The sequence below is a fragment of the Bufo bufo genome, chromosome 7, assembly GCF_905171765.1.
Source record: "Bufo bufo chromosome 7, aBufBuf1.1, whole genome shotgun sequence".
NCBI classification, from domain to species: Eukaryota; Metazoa; Chordata; class Amphibia; order Anura; family Bufonidae; genus Bufo; species Bufo bufo.
This window is the reverse complement of record NC_053395.1, coordinates 107,841,738-107,863,628: the sequence shown is the minus strand read 5'-3', so window position 1 is coordinate 107,863,628 and position 21,891 is coordinate 107,841,738. Positions and strand designations below refer to the sequence as shown.

The 21,891-nt window shown below is 48.6% G+C and overlaps 1 protein-coding gene across 1 annotated transcript in view; it reads right to left on the bottom strand.

Moving 5' to 3' along the window:
- Positions 1-21,891, bottom strand: part of WDR75 (WD repeat domain 75) — a 343,006-nt gene that overhangs the window by 276,799 nt on the left and 44,316 nt on the right. The window contains exons 6-7 of the mRNA XM_040441253.1: positions 20,915-20,982; positions 9,963-10,079 (exon numbers count right to left, since the gene is read on the bottom strand). Coding sequence (XP_040297187.1) covers positions 9,963-10,079; positions 20,915-20,982 — 185 coding nt within the window. The remainder of the gene's footprint in view (positions 1-9,962; positions 10,080-20,914; positions 20,983-21,891) is intronic.

Sequence of the window (21,891 nt, the reverse complement as noted above, 5' to 3'; positions counted from 1 at the left end):
GGACCCATAAGACCAATGGACTTCTGAAAGAAGACGGCCAGCTCCAAAACCTGACCTTTCAGGGAACTCAACGACAGTCCCATCTCAAGCCCGGACTGAAGAAAAAGACATCACCACCGGGATGGAAAAACTAAGGGGAGGGAACCCCGAGGTCTCACAATAAGTCAGGAAGGCCTTCCAGGTACGATAGTAAATCCTGGAGGAAGCCGGCTTCCTCGCACTGACCGTGGTTCTAATCACTGAATCCGAGAACCCCCTCTACATCAGGATGGCGGGTCCAACAGCCACGCCGCTAAACGAAGAGGCCGTAAATTCCGGTGGAAGAGAGGGCCCTGAGACAGTAGATCCCTTCTGTCGGGAAGAGGCCATGGGGCTTCCGCCACAATCGAGCCACCTCCGAGAACCACGCAGGGCGAGGCCACTCTGGGGCGATGAGAACGGTCGGAATCCCTTCCGCCCCGATCTTGCGTATGTAGTAGAAAGAGCGGAGGGAAGACATAGAGGAGACTGAAGTCCTGCCATGGAGACACCAGCACGTCCACCCCGTACGCCTTCGGATCCCGGGAGCGAGTCAGGGACACCGGGAGCTTGTTGTTGAGCCTAGACGCCATCAAGTCCACATCCGGACGGCTCCATCTGTGGCAGATTTCTTCTAATACATCTGGATTCAGAGACCACATGCCTGGATCCACCTTGATGCGGCCTAGAAAGTCCGCTGTCCAGTTGCCCCCTCCTGGAATGTAAACTGCTGACGACACCGGAACGTGCAACTCCGCCCACATCAGAATTCTCGTCAACTCCTGCACCACCATCCGGCCGCGGATGCCACCGTGATGGTTGATGTAGACCACAGTCGAGGCACTGTCCGATTGGATCCTCATCGGGAGGCCCGCAAGGAGAGAAGTCCAATGTTGATCGGAAGGCGAGATTCCGCCGCCGACCAAACCCCCTGAACCGTGCGAGACTGGAGAACGCCGCCCCAACCCAGGAGGCTGGCATCGGTGGTGATGATCGTCCAGGAGAATGGGAGAAAAGATCTCCCCGACCTCAGTTCATCGGGGACAGCCACCAAGGGAGAGCTGCCCGAACCCGCTGAGACAAGCAGATGCTATCGTCCAGACCCCGAGAGGTCTCGTCCCAGAGGGAAAGGATCTCCTGTTGCCACAGGGAGTGTGAAAACTGGGCAACAGGAACGGCCTCGAAAGAGGCTGCCATAAGACCCAGGACCCGCATGCATTCCCGTATAGAGAGGCACGGGGAGCGCAACATATGCGACACTGCCCCCGAATCTGGGAGGACTTGAAGGCTGACAGGAATACTCTGGCGGCCGAGGTGTCCAAAATCATCCCCAGGAAGGAGAGCTTCAGGGATGGGAAGAGGCAGGAGTTTGGGAGATTTATCAGCCAGCCGAACTGTTCCAGATATATGCCATAAGCAAGGTATGTGCAAGCCAATGTCCTATCTGTGAGACAGGTACCATCAGCATATCTCACATGGCAGCCTGAGACATGTTACACTAGCTCTCTATCCAAAAGGAGAGTGCCAATAAGTCTCCGTCTGAACAGTGATCCGGACGCTGTCCTCGGCCTGCGGTAGAGAGGGGGCCTTTATCAGGATATCATCCAGATAGGGCAGCAAAGGAATGTCCCTGGTACGAAGAAGCGCCATGAGCGGTTCAGGACCTTGGTAAGGACCTGAGGGGTGGTCGCTAACCCAAAGGAAGGGCGACAAACTGACAATGTCGACCGCCAATGGCGAAGCGCAGAAATCGTGGGTGGGATTCCGCGATCGGGACATGCAGATAGGCTTAGTAGCAGCAGGACGGGCTGACTGTGCCCTCTAGCGCCAGGAAGGCTGGTTTGAAGGCGGGCCTTATTGCGGACGACCTGATACCTCCAGCGGAGGAAGCAGGCGACGGCCTTTTGGACGAGAAAAGGCAAAAGGCATGCAGAGATGAACTGGTCTAGCTGATCCCCATAAGGTCAGAAAACCCCAAGGGGGAGATTAGCGAGGGAACGCCTGGTGGGATGCGTCTGACGACCCACACCTTTAACCAGACCTCTCTGCGCTGAATGACAGAGATAGCTAACATGCAGGCAAACAATGCCCCAGAGGGAAACAATGCCCCATAAGCTTCGCAAAGAAGCCTAAGACATCTGGAGAACCAAATCCAATGTGTCAGTAGACGCATCTAGTTCCGCCAGTTCTTGGTGGTGGCGTTGCAACCACACCGAGAGAGCACTGGCTTCCCCTGCTGAGACAAAGGTAGGTCGCAGGTACGCGCCTGCCAATGAAAAATGGACCTGGAAGGATAGTCTATGCGCCTGTCTACAGCGTCCTTGCAAAGAGGAACTGTCTAAGACAGGGAGGGCCGTTTAATTGGCTAGTCCGGCCACCGGGGGATCCACCTTAGGGGGAGGAGACACCTCTCCTTGCCGTCAGCAGGGAAAGGAGAAAGTGTATTCATGCGCTTGGTGGTCGAGAACCTTGTTAGGACGGCCCCAGGCCGTGGATATGACCGCGAAAAATCCCTCATGGACCGGGAACACGGTAGTCTCCGCTTCCTGGACGGAAAAAGGGGGGAACTCCTGTACCCGTGGAAGGAGGAGAATCTGGAGAATAAAAGGTGTCTCGGACAGTCGCCACTAAGTCAGCCACATAGTGGAGAGCTTAGGCGAGGGGTCCTGCTCCATGACCTGGTCAGAGCCGGACAATTCCCCTTCAGACTTGCGCTCCTTAAGGGGGAGGGGAGAGTCGTCCGAACGCGCCTCTAGGCGAGGGGGGGGGGGGGGGGAAGAGACGGAGTCATCCGAGGAGGGATACTGCCGCTCACGCTCCCCGTTAGTAGTTGGGAGTCTTCTGTGGAAAAAAACAGGATTTGAAAAATCACAGGATTTGCAAATGCCCTATAATCCAAAAAGGACATGGCTCGTCCGAGCCGTCCTCATGGACCGGAAAGACAGCAGCCTCCGGTTTTTTGGGAGGAAAAAGGGGCGAACTCTCCTAGTGGAAGGAGCAGAATCCCCTTGGAGATTAAAGGCGTCACGGACAGCCGCTACTAGATCAGCCACGGAGAGCTTTGGCGGAAGGTCTCTCTCAGTGACCTCGTCCAATTCCCCTTCAGACCTGCACTCCCTGGGGGGGAGGGAAGAGGAGTCTGAGCAAGCCTCTAGCCGAGGGGGAGAAGCGGAGTCATCCGAGGAGGGATGCTGTTGCTCACGCTGCCTATTAGTAGTCAGGCGTCCTCTGCGGAAACCACTGTGAGGGGACGGAGTGGTTGTCGCCGCAGAATTGGAAACGGACATACGTTCCATAAAATACATAAATCAGCGGCCGCGCAGGACATGGCAGATGCCCAAGCGGGAGCCGCAGACTCTGCAGTGACCGGGGGGGGGGGCTGGACTGGGCAAGAGAAGGGGGAGAAGGGCGATTCTGTCCAGGAGCAGGGCAGGAGGCACAGGTACCTGACCGAAAGTGGGGGTCTGAGAAGAGGTCTAACGGACTTAGGCATGATGATCCCTCACAAAGAGTGATGAAAAAAAGTCCTACCGCTCAGGTAACAGCGCAAGCACAAACCCAGAGAGGAGCAGCCGTTCAGTGAGAGAAGCCTCTCAGCAGCAGCAGGAAGAAGCCGGAGCGCCGATTAGGCTCCACCCCCTGCCGCAGCAGCAAGGAGCCTTTTTTAAAGCGCCGAGTAGGCTCCGCTTCTGGTCGCGATTAGGCTCCGCCCCCGGTCGCGTCATAGGAGCGCGAAAATGCGCTCCGCTGTCTGTTTAAAGAAGATGAATAAAATGGCCCCCGGCGCCCTCGGCGAGGCGGGGGAGTACCTTGTAAGGCCCAGAGAGAGCGGAGACCGGAGGGGGAAGTGCGCTGCCTGCAGAGTGTAGCCGCTTCATAGAAAATGATATGCTGCCAAAGAAAGCCTTAAGGAGCAGGAGCGTCAAGAGACGCCTGCCCAGCTAAGTGCCTCCAGACCCTTGCACCCCAGACAGAACAAGCAATGACACCCAGATCCCCTTCACCCAGGAGGCCCATAGGTCTTTAGTGCAGAGGGGGGGGGGGGGGGGGAGACACAGAGGACATGGCTGCCTTGCAGCTTCATACTTATCTGCTCCTGCAGATCTTCTCCCTCGACTCCAGGACCAGCAGGGATGCACCTCTTCAGACTTCTGACTCCTTGCCCAGGAGTGCAGTGCTCTGGCGGAGGGTGGCAGCAGGTGACCCAGGAGCTGGTGGAATGCCGGAGCGAACAGGTCGAGCCCGGATCCACTTGCCTTCTCGGGGGGATAATGGAGGCAGCCTGGCAACGTCCAAACACTACATGAGGGACCAGGAAGGCGCCATGCCGACCTGTGTCCCCATCTAGAAAGAAAATAACAAACCGGAGTAGAGGTAGTGTAGCATGTCAACCTCCTTCACCGGACACTAAGCAAAGACTGAGTTCCTCCTGGTGGAGTCGGGGGGTATAGCCCGAGGAGGAGGAGCTCTTTTGTATTGCATAGTGTCCCTCCTACTAATACCTTTAAGCTATACCCATGGTCTGTGTCCCCCAATGGATAAAAGTACGAGAAAAAGCTTTATGGGAAGCTGGATTTGATTTTTCTTTGTGGAAACCCAATACATTGTCTGGAATTCATTTCTCCCACATCTTTTAAGAAAACAAAAACAAAGGACTATGCAGTGTATGGTTGCAGGATTACAATGACCACTTCCCACTGTAAGAAATGTAGCTAATGTTTTGCCAAGTTAGTAGAACTTCTATGGTGCTATCTAATATTAGTGGATAGTGCTGACCATCAAAAGGATGAGTAAAAACACACTATCTTTCGGGAGTAGGGTTGTTGCAGGCATCGAAATTTCGATACCCAATCGATACTTTTGTCCCGGTATCGTATCGATACTGGGATTTCCATTTTTTCCGATACTGGGCTGCGCTTCTGCTTCTCTCAGCGCGCTCATGTTCCCTCAGCAGCACAGGGGAGAAGGAAGCAGTCTCTCCCTCCCCCCTGTGCTGCTGCCACCAATGAGAAGAGAGGGGCAGAGGAGGGGTGGGCGCACTGCGCCACCAATGATAGTACTTTTCCTACACAGAGCGGCACCCAGCGATGTCCCAGCACTCACCATTATTCCTGGTCGCCGCTCCGTTCGCCCGCTGTGCCCCATTACTGTCTCCTCTCCTGCTCCACATGCTGATTACTATCGGAGCGATGAGGAGACATCAGCTTCACTAGTGGGCGTTCCTTCTTCCTGCGCTGCGATTGGACAGCGCTACAGCCAGGGATAAGGAACGCCCACTAGTGAAGCTGATGTCTCCTCCCCATCGCTCCGATATTAATTAGCATATGGAGCAGGAGAGGAGACCGTAATGGGGCACAGCAGGCAAATGGAGCAGCGCCCAGAAATAATGGCGAGTGCTGGGACATCGCTGGGCGCCGCTCTGTGTAGCCTAATACTTAGTCTAAACCCAGGAAAAGACTACTTTAACCTATAATACAGGAGACGGGTGTCGGCAGCAGAATCGCATTGCCGGCAACCTGCCGCTGGCAGGGAGCTGCGATCAGCGGCAGTTAACCCCTCAGGTGCGGCACCTGAGGGGTTAACTGCCGCCTATCTGCCAGTACCCGCCTCCTGTATTAAGGGGTAATTATCATTGGTGGCACAGTGCGCCGGCCCCTCTCAACCCCCCATTATTAAAATCATTGGTGGCAGTGGCCGCAGGGTCCTCTCCCCTCTCCCTCATTGGTGGTGCAGTGGCAGCTTCTGATCGGAGCCCCAGCTGTGTAAGCCTGGGGCTCCGAGCAGTTACCATGGCAGCCAGGACGCTACTGAAGCCCTGGCTGCCATGGTAACATCCCTGATGCTGTGTACACAAAGCCCAGAGCAGCAGGGAGAGTGTGAGGTCCGATTCACCCTGATAGAGCTCCATCAGGGTGAATAGGACAAGGGATGAAAGATCCCAGGTTCTGGCCCCTAAGGGGGGAAATAGTTATTGAATAAAAAGTGTAAAGAAAAAGGAAAAAAAAAACAAAAACACCTAAATATTAAGTATGAATCACCCCCTTTTCCCATATAAAATGTATAAAATAATAAACATATTACATATCGCCACGTCAGAAAAGTCCAAACTATTAAAATATTTTAAAAAATCTATGCGGTGAACGCCGGAACAGAAAAATAAAAATAATAACTGCGCGATTCGCCATTTTTTAAAAATGCGGAATGCACGTGCCTTTTTTTGTTTATTTTTTTCGCGTGGTATCGAATGGTATCGAGTATCGCAATACTTTTTCATGGTATCGAAACCGAATCAAAAAATTGGTATCGCAACAACTCTATTCGGGAGTATAAAAAAGGTGACTTAACTACAGTCATTTTGAGTACAGCTATGATGTGAAGTACATAGACCAGATTGGGGATCCCCAGATTAACCCCTTAGGGATCGGGCTCATTTTAACCTTAAAGGGGTATTCCCATCTTAATGATCACTGTTAAATCTGTTAATGGATTTGACAGTTGTCTTCCGTCTCCCCTGGTTACGGTCACCGCTCTTCTCCGGAATCGCGGTGGCCGCACTTGCGCAGACTACTTCTTTTCTCCCTGCCGGCCGCGCGCAGTCCCGAAAGCGCACGCCGAGGCCGCGCATGCGCCATGGTGATTTCTCCCTGGCCAGTATAGTATACTTAGCCAACCAACGAAAAAAAACAATAACCCCATAGAGAATGAGAGAACACACATAAAATATATATGTAGTTTATTGAGACACAATTCATTAGCAATAAATATGACACAAAGGCACAAGGTAAAGGAGTGTGGGACGCCCCGTGTAGCGGGACCATAAGCAAACACTCTCACATATACCCAACGAACAGGGAAAAGGGGTCACAAACCCTGGGTATAGGACCGCATAAAAATGGGAGAACTGTAAATTCGCCCAAAAAGTGACCTATAAACATATGTGTGCTGCATGCATGTTAAGAATCAATATGGTCACACACAGCAAACTTGCCCACCTTGAGTAACATGGATGGCCATCAGGGAAATACAGATGACCAAGTTGTATCACAAGTGGGGACGAAGCAAGTATGCTATGTGTAAGCAATGACACTAAAATAACAAAACTAGCCATGCATGAAACAAAACATTAGTTACCCATGGTATGCTGGAACCCAAAGTCTGTGACCAGAGCTGCAGCTCTGGTCAGACTTTGGGTTCCAGCATACCATGGGTAACTAATGTTTTGTTTCATGCTTACACATAGCATACTTGCTTCGCCCCCACTTGTGACACAACTTGGTCATCTGTATTTCCCTGACGGCCATTCATGTTACTCAAGGTGGACAAGTTTGCTGTGTGTGACCATATTGATTCTTAACATGCATGCAGCACACATATGTCTATAGGTCACTTTGGGCGAATTTACAGTTCTCCCATTTTTATGCGGTCCTATACCCAGGGTTTGTGACCCCTTTTCCCTGTTAGTTGGGTATATGTGAGAGTGTTTGCTTATGGTCCCGCTACACGGGGCGTCCCACCATCCTTTACCTTGTGCCTTTGTGTCATATTTATTGCTAATGAATTGGTGTTTTAATAAACTACATATATATTTTATATGTGTGTTCTCTCATTCTCTATGGGGTTATTGGTTTTATTTGTTGGTTGGCTCAGTATATTATACTAGACCCCAGTGTATTTTATACACCCAATTTGAGTTTTTGTCTTATAGGTTGGTCTAACAGTATAGTATACTTGCCAGGAAGAAGTCACCAAGGGTGCATGTGCGGCAGCGTGCGCGTTAAGTCCAGCGCGCTACCCGGCCGGGAGAAGACTTCAATCAAGATGGAGCCCGCCCCCTGCCGAAACCAGGAAGTGGACAGCGTGCTGGGAGCAGGTAAGTATAAAACAGAGTGATGGGAATACCCCTTTAAGGACCAGACCATTTTTTGCTAATCTGACCAGTGTCACTAAGTGGTGATAACTTTAAAACGCTTTGACTTATCCAGGCCATTCTGAGATTGTTAGTCACATATTGTACTTCATGACACTGTTAAAATAGAGTAAAAAATTTACCAAAAATTTTGACAAATGTGCTAATTTTTAAGTTTCAATTTCTCTACTTCTATAATACATAGTAATACCTACAAAAAATAGTTCTTACTTTACATTCCCCATATGTCTACTTTGTGTTTGGATCATTTTGGGAATGACATTTTATTTTTTTGGGGATGTTACAAGACTTAGAAGTTTAGAAGCAAATCTTGAAATTTTTCAGAAATTTTCAAAAACCCACTTTTTAAAGGACCAGTTCAGGTCTGAAGTCACTTTGTGTGGCTTACATAATAGAAACCACCCAAAAATGACCCCATTCTAGAAACGACACCCCTCAAGGTATTCAAAACTGATTTTACAAATGTTGTTAACCCTTTAGGTGTTCCACAAGAATTAATGGAAAATAGATACAATTTCGAAATTTCACTTTTTTGGCAGATTTTTTATTTTAATATTTTTTTTCCAGTTACAAAGCAAGGGTTAACAGCCAAACAAAACTCAATATTTATGGCCCGATTCTGTCGTTTACAGAAACACCCCATATGTGGTCGTAAACTGCTGTACGGGCACACGGCAGGGAGCAGAAGGAAAGGAATGCCATACGGTTTTTGGAAGGCAGATTTTGCTGGACTGGTTTTTTGACACCATGTCCCATTTGAAGCCCCCCTGATGCACCCCTAGAGTAGAAACTCCAAAAAAGTGACCCCATTTTAGAAACTACGGGATAGGGTGGAAGTTTTGTTGGTACTAGTTCAGGGTACATATGATTTTTGGTTGCTCTATATTACACTTTTTGTGAGGCAAGGTAACAAATAGCTGTTTTAGCAGAGTTTTTTTTTTTTTTTTTGTTATTTACAACATTCATCTGACAGGTTAGATCATGTGATATTTTTATAGAGCAGGTTGTCACGGACGCGGCGATACCTAATATGTATCCAATTTTTTTTATTTAAGTTTTACACAATGATTTTATTTTTGAAACAAAAAAAAAAAATCATGTTTGTGTTTCCATAGTCTGAGAGCCAGTCAGTTTTTGGGCGATTATCTTGGGTACGGTATGATTTTTGCGGGATGAGATGACGGTTTGATTGGCACTATTTTGGGGTGCATATGACTTTTTGATCGCTTGCTATTATACTTTTTGTGATGACAAAAAATTGTTCATTTAGCAGTTTTTATGGTGTTCACCTGAGGGGTTAGGTTATGCGATATTTTTTATAGAGCCGGTCGATACGGACGCGGCGATACCCAATATGTACACTTTTTTTATTTATGTAAGTTTTACACTATTTTTTAAACAAAAAAATGTAATAATCATGTTTTAGTGTCTCCATATTCTGAGAGGCATGTTTTTTTCTGAGAGCCTTGTGTTTTATTTAGCACAGTTTTTATTTTTTATGGTGTTCATCTGAGGGGTTAGGTCATGTGATATGTTTATAGAGCCGGTCGATACCCAATATGTCTACCCCCCCCCCCCCCCCCTATTTTTTTACTTTATTTGGGGAAAATTACGTTTTTGTTAATTTTTACAATAAGCTTAATTTTTTGGGGGGAAAACTTTATTTTATTTTTTCACTTTCTTTTTTGTCCCAGTTTAGGACTTTTGGGGGTCTAATCCTTTACAATGCATTCCAATACTCCTGTATTGGAATGCATTGGCTGTATGAGTAATACTGTGTGTATTACTCATACAGCTTACGGCCTGTGAGATCCAGGGGGCCGTGCAGCGGTGATCGGAAATACACAGGGATGTGTCCTTAAGTACCAGGACATCAGGGCATACCTGTACGCCCTGTGTCCTAAAGAGGTTAAACAAAGTTAAAGGAAAAAAAATAAAAAAAAATTAATATTTCTGTTTATTATGCTGACTGGCTTTTCTATTATGTTTCTGCTGTAGGTCTTCTGTAAATACTAACCATAATCTAATTTTGCCATCTTTATGTCCAGTAGCGATGCAATCTTCGATATGATGACAGGTGACCACGGTGAATGTATTGTCCGCTCCCTTTCCGCTTGTAGCACTTAATGGGAACCTGAGAAAAATTACACTTAACTCATTTTCAACAAAAAATAAAAGGGTATACAATTAAAAAGTGTAGCATATTAATAATTAACCCTTTAGTGACATTTGTCGATTAGTGAGCATAAGAAAAAGGAGATTTTTGTATAACTTACCAGTAAAATCTCTTTCTCGCTCTTCATTGGGGGACACAGGAAACTGTGGGTATAGCCATGTCCTCTAGGAGGCGTTGACACTAGTAAAAGCTGTTAGCTCCTCCCCTGACAGCTATACCCCCTCCAGCCTGGAGAGAGAGCTTCAGTTTGTGAGAAGCAGTAGGAGAAGCAAGTAAACCAAAGAGAAAAACACGTGCAAAACCAACCATGTCAAAGGACCCAACGGGGTCCAAACCAGCAACAGCTACAACTGTGCCCGGACAACAATACTGGGTGGGTGCTGTGTCCCCCAATGAAGAGCGAGAAAGAGATTTTACTGGTAAGTTATATAAAAATCTCCTTTTCTCGCCCATATTAATTGGGGGACACAGGAAACCGTGGGACGTTCAAGAGCAGTCCACGGGGAAGGAAAAACCTCAGACCCATGGAAGCAAGCGTCCCTGCTGGTAGCTTAAGAAACTGCCGCCTTCAAGACTTAAGCAGCGGCCGCCGATGCATAAGAAAGCACCGGGAAAAATGTTGTGAATGTGTGTAAGGAGAACCGGTAGCCGCGTTACACAACTGCGCAGTCTAGGCGCGATGCCTCACAGCCCAAGAAGCATCCACAACTCAGTGGAGCGAGCCGTGACAGAGCCCAAGAAGCGTCCACCGCTCAGTGGAGCGAGCCGTGACACCCAAGGGTGGAACCCTGCTCCGGGCGCGGTATGCGTCAGCACTTGCAGACCGAATCCAACGTGCAATCGCCCTTTGGAGGCCGCCAGCCCCTAGCGAGGACCCTCAGGAGAGAAATGGGGGTCCGTACACCGAGAGGGACTGGAGGCTGCTAACAAGGAGAAGAACTCTGACAACGTCCAATAATGTAACTCCCTTCCACAGGGTGCGAAGGAAAGGGACAAGGAAGGAAGGACAATTACTTCATTGATATGAACGCCAGAGACCACCTTCGGGAAAAGCAGGAATGGCCGGAGAACTGCCGTATCCCTGTTAAGAACCCGGAAGGGGATCTTGCAAGAGAGCACCCCCAACTAAGACACCTGCCCTGATGGATGTGATAGTCACAAGAAAAAACTACCTTCCAGGACAGGAGCTGGAGTAAGAACCCCCGCAAGGGCTCAAGTGGAGAAGACTGGAAGGCTGAGAGAACTACGTACAGATCCCAAGGCTGTAAGGATGGTACAGAGGAACCATAAGAGCCGCTCCTTGAAGGAAGTTTCCCATGGGCACCAGGGGACCCAGAGTACGCTGAAAGCTGCCCCAGGACCGAAGCGCCAACACCTGACCCATCAAGGAACTAAGGGCTAAACCAAGGTCCAACCCTGAATATAGAAGGATAGGACCGTGGGGAGAGAAAAAACAGGAGGGGGGGGGGGGGGGTGTCCCGGCACTCACAGAAGCCCAGGAAGGACCTCCAGGTCCCACAATAGACCCTGGGCGATGCAGGCATCCTGGCTTGAATCATCGTGCAGAAGACATCCGCTGAAAACCCTCTCCACGTCAGAATGGAGGTTTTCAATAGCCACGCCGAAATGCTGACGTCAGACCGGACCCCGTGAAAGAAGGTAGTCTCGGAGTGGCCATGACGTCTCCAGGAAGGAGAACGAGGTCAGCATACCACGCGCTACGGGGTCAACTCGGAGCAACTAGGATTTGTCGGAATGTCCTCCATCTGGATCGTCCGTAGAACCCTGGGAAGGAGGAGAAGAAACACGTAAGGAGGAAAAACTACCACCAAGGAGAATCAGGGGGTCCCGTCGCACGCTTCCGGAACTCTGGCTCTGGAGAGAAAGGTGGGAAGCTTTTGTGTAGATACAGTTAGCACACCCGGACCAATGGAGAAGTCCCTGTAGAAGAAGAAATGTGGAGGGCGCCACAGCCCACCAGTCTGGACCGGATCGAGCCTGGAAAGGAAATCCACCAAACTAACACCCTCTGCAAATGCAGATGAGGGAAGGTAGCAACGTAGGAACTACCAAGGCATGCGGGACGGCTATGAACTCTGAGCCAGAGGGTGGAAAGACAGGAGAAGAATAGGCCCCGTCTGAGACCGGCACTATACCGAAGTAGCCAAGGACTAAGTGGCTGTGCAAAAACACTGCCCGAGGAGGAAGCCAAGCAAGCGGAGTCACACTGTATTGCTAGCCCCATACCCCAGCAGAGGAGGTCCCCGTAGAGGCCACCAAATTCAGTGTTAAAAGAGTCCACCGCCTGACGAAAGAGCTGTGCAGTAAGAACCAAGCATGTAATGGAAGCAACACCACTCTCACAGTAGAAGCCACGTACCATACTGCCCCAGTGAAGTAGAGCTAACCTCAAAACTCTACCTGGAAGGGCGCTGAACAGGCGCAACTGCCCAGCTAGCTCCAGGGTAGGACCCCTACCTGAGGGGGATGTCCCACTGGAGTGACCACAAACTCGAGCATTAATGAAAAGCTGCACCTGTGGAGTAGAACAAGCTGTAGGAGCTAAACCTGAGTGCCAGCATAACCACTTTCCCAGAGAAGGGGGAGTGGAGGATAGAGAATACAGAGTCAGTGAAACACTCGACTCGCTGGAGCGTACTCACCAGATATGTGCAATGGAGTACGCACTACGTATTGATGCGGACAATATCATGACCGACTGGAACAACGTAGGCCCATGGAGATGGGGGTATTCTAGGACACAAGTGATGCTAGGAACCCCCTGAGAAGACACAGGATGTTATAACCATGCACGAAACCAGCACCAAAGGAAGGAACAGCCACTGCGTCCACTGGTGGCACCCATAGTCAGCACTAGAGTAAGAGTGCCGGGCACCTGCGAGTACCAACTGTTGCCACGCCCCATAGGAAATAAGCGAAGGCACCTAGAGCAGTGGTGCCGCAGAATTGCAGCATCCGAAGAGGTTTAGTTATTCCCCGCTAGTGGAGCACTAGCGGAAGGGGGAAATGCGACAGGAAGCACGGTGATGTGCAACACTCCGTCTATGGAAGAATAGCGTAACAGTCGTGTGACAGATCCATCTGTATAGACCTATATTGCTGGTTCGTCTGTTTGCCTTAATTTCTCTGGATTTCCTGCCCGTATGCCCCTGTTCGTGTGTTTCCCCAAATACCGATTGGAACTACTGAACGGACGGCCACCCAGGAGAAGAGTGTGCTGCTAGTTAACCCAAATGGCCTCATTGTTCACAAAGGACTTAAACTAACTTGAACTCCTGGTCTAATGCGTGCCATTTTGGGATGTTAAATGTCTGTGTATTGAAAAGGGTTGTGACATTGTATGTTTAAATGGTGATGTCTGTTCTGTTGTCCCCACATGTGTATTGTGGTTACCCTCTGTCTTGAGAGATAATGGGATTACTCCTCGGGTCTCCAGGGCAGAGAGGACAAAACCATGATGCATTGTGGGGGATGTATTGTCTCTGTAGTGCTGCATGTCTGTCCTGTGTCAGTCTCCATTCTGGTCCCCTACGGGCGTGTCCACCAGATGGAGACCTGCATAAATACGGGTGGGTAGCCCTCAATAAAATTGATTCCTGTTTGACTTTCAAGACGGAGCTTGGTCTCGTTTGTGGAGGGATTTATTATTGGGACAGCGCTTTCGTATATTGCTAGCTGTGGAAGGAGTTCAACTGAATTGCTTATCGGGAGTTGCCACTTCGTATGCTCCATTCGGGAGTTTGACGATCGGCTGGATTAAAAACTGCATTTCTGGAGAAAGGGGCTTATTCCCTAAACGGCGGCTTCATCTACTTGGCGGTGAGTGTCGTAACAAGTCGGAAACGTATGTAATGGTAGTGCAACAAGCTACCTAAGAAGGGTGGAAGCATGCGGCAAGTACTAAGAGAATACTTCACCTATGAAGGGGGGCGAATGCCCGGGGCAAAAAACTAGTGCACATGAAGAGTCCTGTACCCCGTGGGAGTGCAATTGTTGCACCTATGTAAGGGGATAATGCATACAGCACACAATGTGCCAGTGATAATGTCATCGCGCCATGAATGGATATGCATAGCAGGTCCTGTAACTCATGGTATTGTACTGAGTCCACCTATGGCAAGGGATAATGTATAAGGCAGGTACTTATCCAGAAGTAGTGCAATTACTCCACCTAAGGAAGGGTTAATGCATACCAAGTACTACAGGCCACCTTAGACGCAATCCTAAGAGATTGCGTCGGACTCATGTCAGGGTCTGAATCAGTGATTCTCCCCCCCCCCTCCCCTCCGGACAGACCCTCCCCAGTGAGGGAGGGTGTGTCTGAGCGTGACCCAGGGAGGAAGGGTGGGGTTGCGAGGAAAAAGATGCACTGTGTTCTGCTCGCGCATAGGTGTACTCCTCAGAATTTCGCCCCTGGCAGGAGTGGACTGCGCAGGCGGGGACTTATCAACCAAACTACCCAGGGGGTGGGATGGGAACTTGAAGAGGTCCGTCTACCAGATTGCGCAGGCAGTGCAGTAACAATCAAGCGACTCCGGATGTGGAAGCATAGGTGGAGAATTATCCCCCAAACGACCCGGAAGGGTGGATTGGGAATGTCAGAGGGCTTTAACTGAATGGCGCCAGCAAAGAATCATCAACCAAACGACCCCAGAGGGTGGACTGGGAGTTCCAGTGGACCCCTACTCGATTGCGCAGGTGGGGAATTATCAACCAAACGACCCAGGAGGGTAGATGGGAATGTCAGAGATCCCTTATCGAATGCGCTGGTGGAGAATTATCAACCCAACGACCCGGGAGGGTGGATTGGGAATATCAGAGGTCCTTTAGTGAATGTGCTGGTGGAGAAATATCAACCAAACGACCCGGAGGGCGGATTGGGAATTCCAGAGGTTCTACTCTGTATTGCGGAGGTGAGAATCATCAACGGCCCCAGAGGATGAATTGGAATCCTTCAGGAGGTCCGTCACTAATTGCGCAGGTGGAATTAACAACCAAACGACCCGGAGGGTGGATTGGGAACATCAGCTGTCCCCCACGGGAGATGCAGAGGAGGAGAATTATCAACCAAACGGCTCGGAGGGCAGATTGGGAACTATGAGAGGTGCTCCTCATCAAGGATAGGACACGAGCCCAGTGTGGTACTGCACAGACAGAGCGGTCTTAGGATAATGATGGTCGGGGAGGGGGCCGTATGGACGCACATCCTTTTTTTTTTTTTTTAACAAGATGACAGCACAAGAGGCAGGAAAGGGTTAAATTCCTCTACGAGGAACATTGCACTGGGAGTGCCATGCCCCCTTAGAACTCTATCCCTCCCCAGATATGCCGGCCACACCCGGCCAGGAAGGGTTAAGGTCATCTTCATGACCAGGGGCGGAGCTAGCAGGTCTCTGGGGGAGGAGGAAGGAGGAAGAAGGGGAGGAGGAAGAAGGGGAGGAGGAAGAAGGGGAGGAGGAAGAAGGGGACGAAGTGCGGCCCAGCAAGACGGCAATCCAAAGCCCCTGCGCAAGCCGATCATCGCATCGGCAGGACCGCAGAGGGACAAGGTACCGCGAAATGAGCCCGGACGGGGCTAAACCCCGCAGGACGGGCGAACACCAGCACGTCCGGGCAAAAAAATATGGCGGCCGGAACACCATGCAGTGCACGGCCGGGTCGTTCCTGGTGCCATTTTAACCCCTTCCGGAGCGGCATGCTCGGCGTCCGCTCCGGATCTCCGGTCATGCAGTAAGTGCCGTCCCTGCGATGTCCGCGAGCAAGCGCACCCTCTGCACTGAGTGCACAACAAGGTCTGGCCGTGCGCTCGGCCGCCATAGAAAAAAGGCCTGTCAGGCGCTTAGTCTCTGGGGGAGTACTGACATTAACCCCCTATGTGCCGCCCTGCTAGGGAAAGAGTGCCAGGCTTCCTGGCTGAATAAAACCTGCCAGAGGGGGAAGAAGGGAATGGCTACAGGGTGCTGGGAATATCAGAGGTCCTTAGTGAATGGCAGCCCACCCGCCTGATGTGTGCCTTGTTAACTTCTGCATTACTGCCACCAGGTAGGGAGGGAGGGGGCGACCCAGGAGGGACATACTTACCCAAGTCCCGTGTACTCACCTCTCTTCATCCTCTTTACGTCCCTGTCAACATTTTCACCCTTCCTGTGGTCCAGCAGGGTCACCCCTTCAGCCACTGGCACCGTAGTGGCAGAAAGCTGAAATTAAGGGACGCTGGCGGGATGCAGGGAGCAAGGCTGCCCTGGTCCACCTTGTCTTCTGTGGGGGAGGCAGCAGTGCGGATGACCGGCACTGGCGCAACTCGACCCCGGGAGAACAGGGAGGTGAGATGTCCACTGTTTTCCCATCCGAAAAAGGAAAAAAATAATCTAAAATAAAAAAATCTTCAAGAGATCCCTGCAGAGCAGGGAGGTCTTGCCTCCTATTGACACTAGAAAAAACTGAAGCTCTCTCTCCAGGCTGGAGGGGGTATAGCTGCCAGGGGAGGAGCTAACTGCTTTTACTAGTGTCAACGCCTCCTAGAGGACATAGCTATACCCACAGTTTCCTGTGTCCCCCAATGAATATGGGCGAGAAAACTAAATTTGGTATTGCTGAAATCATACCGACCTGCACAATAACGGTAACCAATTTATTTTGTGCACAGTAAAACAAAACTCAAAAACCATGGCGGAATAGCATTTTTCAACATACCCTACTTTTATCCCTATTTTTCAATACATGATACAGTAATACGTGATGTTGTAAATCAAATTAAAAAAAGTAAGAAGGCTTTCTGAAAGCAGGGGAGAAAAGTCTTGCCACTTTAACCACCTACCGACCGCCTAACGCACGGATGCGTCCTGGAGGCGGTCGATGCATTCCTCCTGGACGCATCCGTGCGTCATCTCGCGAGACTCGAGATTTCCTGTGAACGCGCGCACACAGGCGCGCGCGCTTACAGGATCGGAAGGTAAGCGAGTGGATCTCCAGCCTGCCAGCGGCGATCGTTCGCTGGCAGGCTGTAGATGCGATTTTTTTTTAACCCCTAACAGGTATATTAGACGCTGTTTTGATAACAGCGTCTAATTTACCTGCTACCTGGTCCTCTGGTGGTCCCTTTTGCTTGGATCGACCACCAGAGGACACAGGAAGCTCAGTAATAAGTAGCACCAAACACCACTACACTACACCCCCCCCCCCCCCTCCTGTCACTTATTAACCCCTGATCACCCCATATAGACTCCCTGATCACCCCCTTGTAAGGCTCTATTCAGACATCCGTATGATTTTTACAGATCCACTGATACATGGATCGGATCCGCAAAACACATACGGACGTCTGAATGGAGCCTTACAGGGGGGTGATCAATGAAGGGGGTGATCACCCCATATAGACTCCCTGATCACCCCCCTGTCATTGATGACCCCCCTGTAAGGCTCCATTCAAACATCGGTATGTTTTTTTACGGATCCACGGATACATGGATCGGATCCGCAAAACACATACGGACATCTGAATGGAGCCTTATAGGGGGGTGATCAATGACAGGGGGGTGATCACCCCATATAGACTCCCTGATCACCCCCCTGTCATTGATCACCCCCCTCTAAGGCTCCATTCAGACATTTTTTTGGCCCAAGTTAGCAGAATTTTTTTTTTTTTTCTTACAAAGTCTCATATTCCACTAACTTGTGTCAAAAAATTAAATCTCACATGAACTCACCATACCCCTCACAGAATCCAAATGCGTAAAATGTTTTAGACATTTATATTCCAGACTTCTTCTCACGCTTTAGGGCCCCTAAAATGCCAGGGCAGTATAAATACCCCACATGTGACCCCATTTCGGAAAGAAGACACCCCAAGGTATTCCGTGAGGGGCATATGGAGTCCACGAAAGATTGAAATTTTTGTCCCAAGTTAGCGGAAAGGGAGACTTTGTGAGAAAGAACAAAGAAAAATAATAATCAAATTCCGCTAACTTGTGCCAAAAAAAAAAAAATCTATGAGCTCGCCATGCCCCTCATTGAATACCTTGGGGTGTCTTCTTTCCAAAATGGGGTCACATGTGGTGTATTTATACTGCCCTGGCATTTTAGGGGCCCTAAAGCGTGAGAAGAAGTCTGGGATCCAAATGTCTAAAAATGCCCTCATAAAAGGAATGTGGGCCCCTTTGCGCATCTAGGCTGCAAAAAAATGTAAAAACATCTGGTATCGCCGTACTCAGGAGAAGTTGGGCAATGTGTTTTGGGGTGTCATTTTACATATACCCATGCTGGGTGAGATAAATATCTTGGTCAAATGCCAATTTCGTATAAAAAAAATGGGAAAAGTTGTCTTTTGCCGAGATATTTCTCTCACCCAGCATTAGTATATGTAAAAAGACACCCCAAAACACATTCCCCAACTTCTCCTGAGTACGGCGATACCAGATGTGTGACACTTTTTTGCAGCCTAGGTGGGCAAAGGGGCCCACATTCCAAAGAGCACCTTTAGGATTTCACAGGTCATTTTTTACACATTTTGATTTCAAACTACTTACCACACATTAGGGCCCCTAGAATGCCAGGGCAGTATAACTACCCCACAAGTGACCCCATTTTGGAAAGAAGACACCCCAAGGTATTCCGTGAGGGGCATGGCGAGTTCCTAGAATATTTTTGTCACAAGTGAGCAGAAAATGATTATTATTTTTATTTTTCTTACAAAGTCTCATATTCCACTAACTTGTGACAAAAAATAAAAAAAACTTCCATGAACTCACTATGCCCATCACGAAATACCTTGGGGTGTCTTTTTTCCAAAATGGGGTTACTTGTGGGGTAGTTATACTGCCCTGGCATTTTAGGGGCCCGAATGCGTGAGAAGTGGTTTGAAATCAAAATCTGTAAAAGATGGCAGGTGAAATCCGAAAGGTGCTCTTTGGAATGTGGGCCCCTTTGCCCACCTAGGCTGCAAAAAAGTGTCACACATCTGGTATCACCGTACTCAGGAGAGGTTGGGCAATGTGTTTTGGGGTGTCTTTTTACATATACCCATGCCGGGTGAGAGAAATATCTTGGCAAAAGACAACTTTTCCCATTTTTTTTATACAAAGTTGGCATTTGACCGAGATATTTATCTCACCCAGCATGGGTATATGTAAAATGACACCCCAAAACATTGCCCAACTTCTCCTGAGTACGGAAATACCAGATGTGTGACACTTTTTTGCAGCCTAGGTGGGCAAAGGGGCCCATATTCCAAAGAGCACCTTTCGGATTTCACCGGCCATTTTTTACAGATTTTGATTTCAAATTACTTCTCACGCATTCAGGCCCCTAAAATGCCAGGGCAGTATAACTACCCCACAAGTGACCCCATTTTGGAAAGAAGACACCCCAAGGTATTTCGTGATGGGCATAGTGAGTTCATGGAAGTTTTTATTTTTTGTCACAAGTTAGTGGAATATGAGACTTTGTGTGAAAAAAAATAAAAGAAAAAAAAAATCATTTTCCACTAACTTGTGACAAAAAATAAAAAGTTCTATGAACTCACTATGCCCATCAGCGAATACCTTAGGGTGTCTACTTTCCGAAATGGGGTCATTTGTGGGTTGTTTGTACTGTCTGGCCATTGTAGAACCTCAGGAAACATGACAGGTGCTCAGAAAGTCAGAGCTGCTTCAAAAAGCGGAAATTCACATTTTTGTACCATAGTTTGGAAACGCTATAACTTTTACCCAAACATTTTTGTTTTATCAAAGACATGTAGAACAATAAATTTAGAGAAATTTTTTTATATGGATGTCGTTTTTTTTTTGCAAAATTTTACAACTGAAAGTGAAAAATGTCATTAAATTTCGATTAATAACAAAAAAAGTAAAAATGTCAGCAGCAATGAAATACCACTAAATGAAAGCTTTATTAGTAAGAAGAAAAGGAGGTAAAATTCATTTGGGTGGTAAGTTGCATGACCGAGCAATAAATGGTGAAAGTAGTGTAGTGCAGAAGTGTAAAAAGTGGTCTGGTCATTAAGGGTGTTTAAGCTAGGGGAGCTGAGGTGGTTAAAGGGTTTGTCCCACGAAAACTAGTCTACATTTTCAAACCAGCAACTAAATATAAATAGGTCATTAGTATTAGGGCCCATTCACACGGCCGTATGAACAGGTGTGGACCCACTCATTTCAATGGAGCCGCAAAAGATCCGGACAACACACCATGTGCTGTCCGCAGTACTGTTCCGCAGCCCCACAAAAAAATAGAGCATGTCCTATTCAATAGGCATTTTCAATGAGAGTGGTGGTCATACGTGTTACGCAAATTGTGGAACGCACATGGACCGCAAAACACATACAGCCCGTCTGAATGAGCCCTTAAAGTCATGGAAAACCCTTTTAAGTAACATAGTGACAGTCGCACATTCTCACTTCCATCCTTCAATTCCCTACAACTGGATTTATTATTAAAAACTGGGGAGAGTGCTGAACCAAAAGGGACACAACCTCTGAGCTGTGATAAGGAGAAAGCTACAGCTGCAAGAACATGGCTCTTCAGAAAGGACCAGTTCCCCGTGAGCTGCCAGCCTGAGAAAAATCTAGGAGAGCAATTACAGCAATGAATAGGAGGATCAATGAGCTACAGGGCTGGTTCTAGCTTTGTTAGAAAGGCATTGTCATGTACTATAGGATGTCGGATTTTTATTTTTTACATCAGTCAAGGTATAACTCCTTTTAGCAGCCTGTGTGCACAGATTAGGTCCCAATTAGAAAACAATTCAACAAGATACCATAACAAAAGAGTAATCTTACCTAAATATCTTTTTGCTTTTGAAATAGACAAAGAGGCAAAGTCCTTTCACTGTAACAATATACTCTCCCTTAAAAAAAAAAAAAAAAAAAAAAAAAGCGAAAGCTGTTAAAATAATGTTTAAATAAAAAATGTTAGCAGCATGTAACTGTAGTACCTCACAGTGATGACACCAGTATGTACAGAATGTGACTCCTGTACAAGGGTGAACAGAGACCTCCATTGGACTACAGAGCCATCAGCAATGGAGGAAGGGGGATAGAACAAGGTAATATGGGACATTTTGTTATTTTAATCCAAATTATGCAGTTTACTATAAATGCTGGAAAGTCCTTTCCTATGTGCAGTTCATTAATTAAAAGCAGGGCTGTGGCGTTGGTATCCCAAAGTTCAACTCCAACTCTTGTATTTTACCACAGTGCGGCTCAGACTCCAACTCTGACTCCTTTACTGTAGTAAAATGGTGACTTTCTCACCATCATGGAAGTAAGGCTACTTTCACACTAGCGTTCGGAGCGGATCCGTCTGATGTTTCATCAGACGGATCCGCTCCTATAATGCAGACGTTTGCATCCGTTCAGAACGGATCCGTCTGCATTATAACTTAGAAAATGTTCTAAGTCTGAAAGTAGCCTGAGCGGATCCGTTCAGACTTTACATTGAAAGTCAATGGGGGACGGATCCGCTTGGAGATTAAGCCATATGGTGTCATCTTCAAGCGGATCCGTCCCCATTGACTTACATTGTAAGTCTGGACGGATCTGCTCGCCTCCGCACGGCCAGGCGGACACCCGAACGCTGCAAGCAGCGTTCAGGTGTCCGCTCACGGAGCGGAGGCTGAGTGCTGGCAGGCGGATGCATTCTCAGTGGATCCGCCTCCATTGAGAATGCATCAGGGCTGGACGGCTGCGTTCAGGACCGCTCGTGAGCCCCTTCAAACGGAGCTCACGAGCGGACACCTGAACGCAGGTGTGAAAGT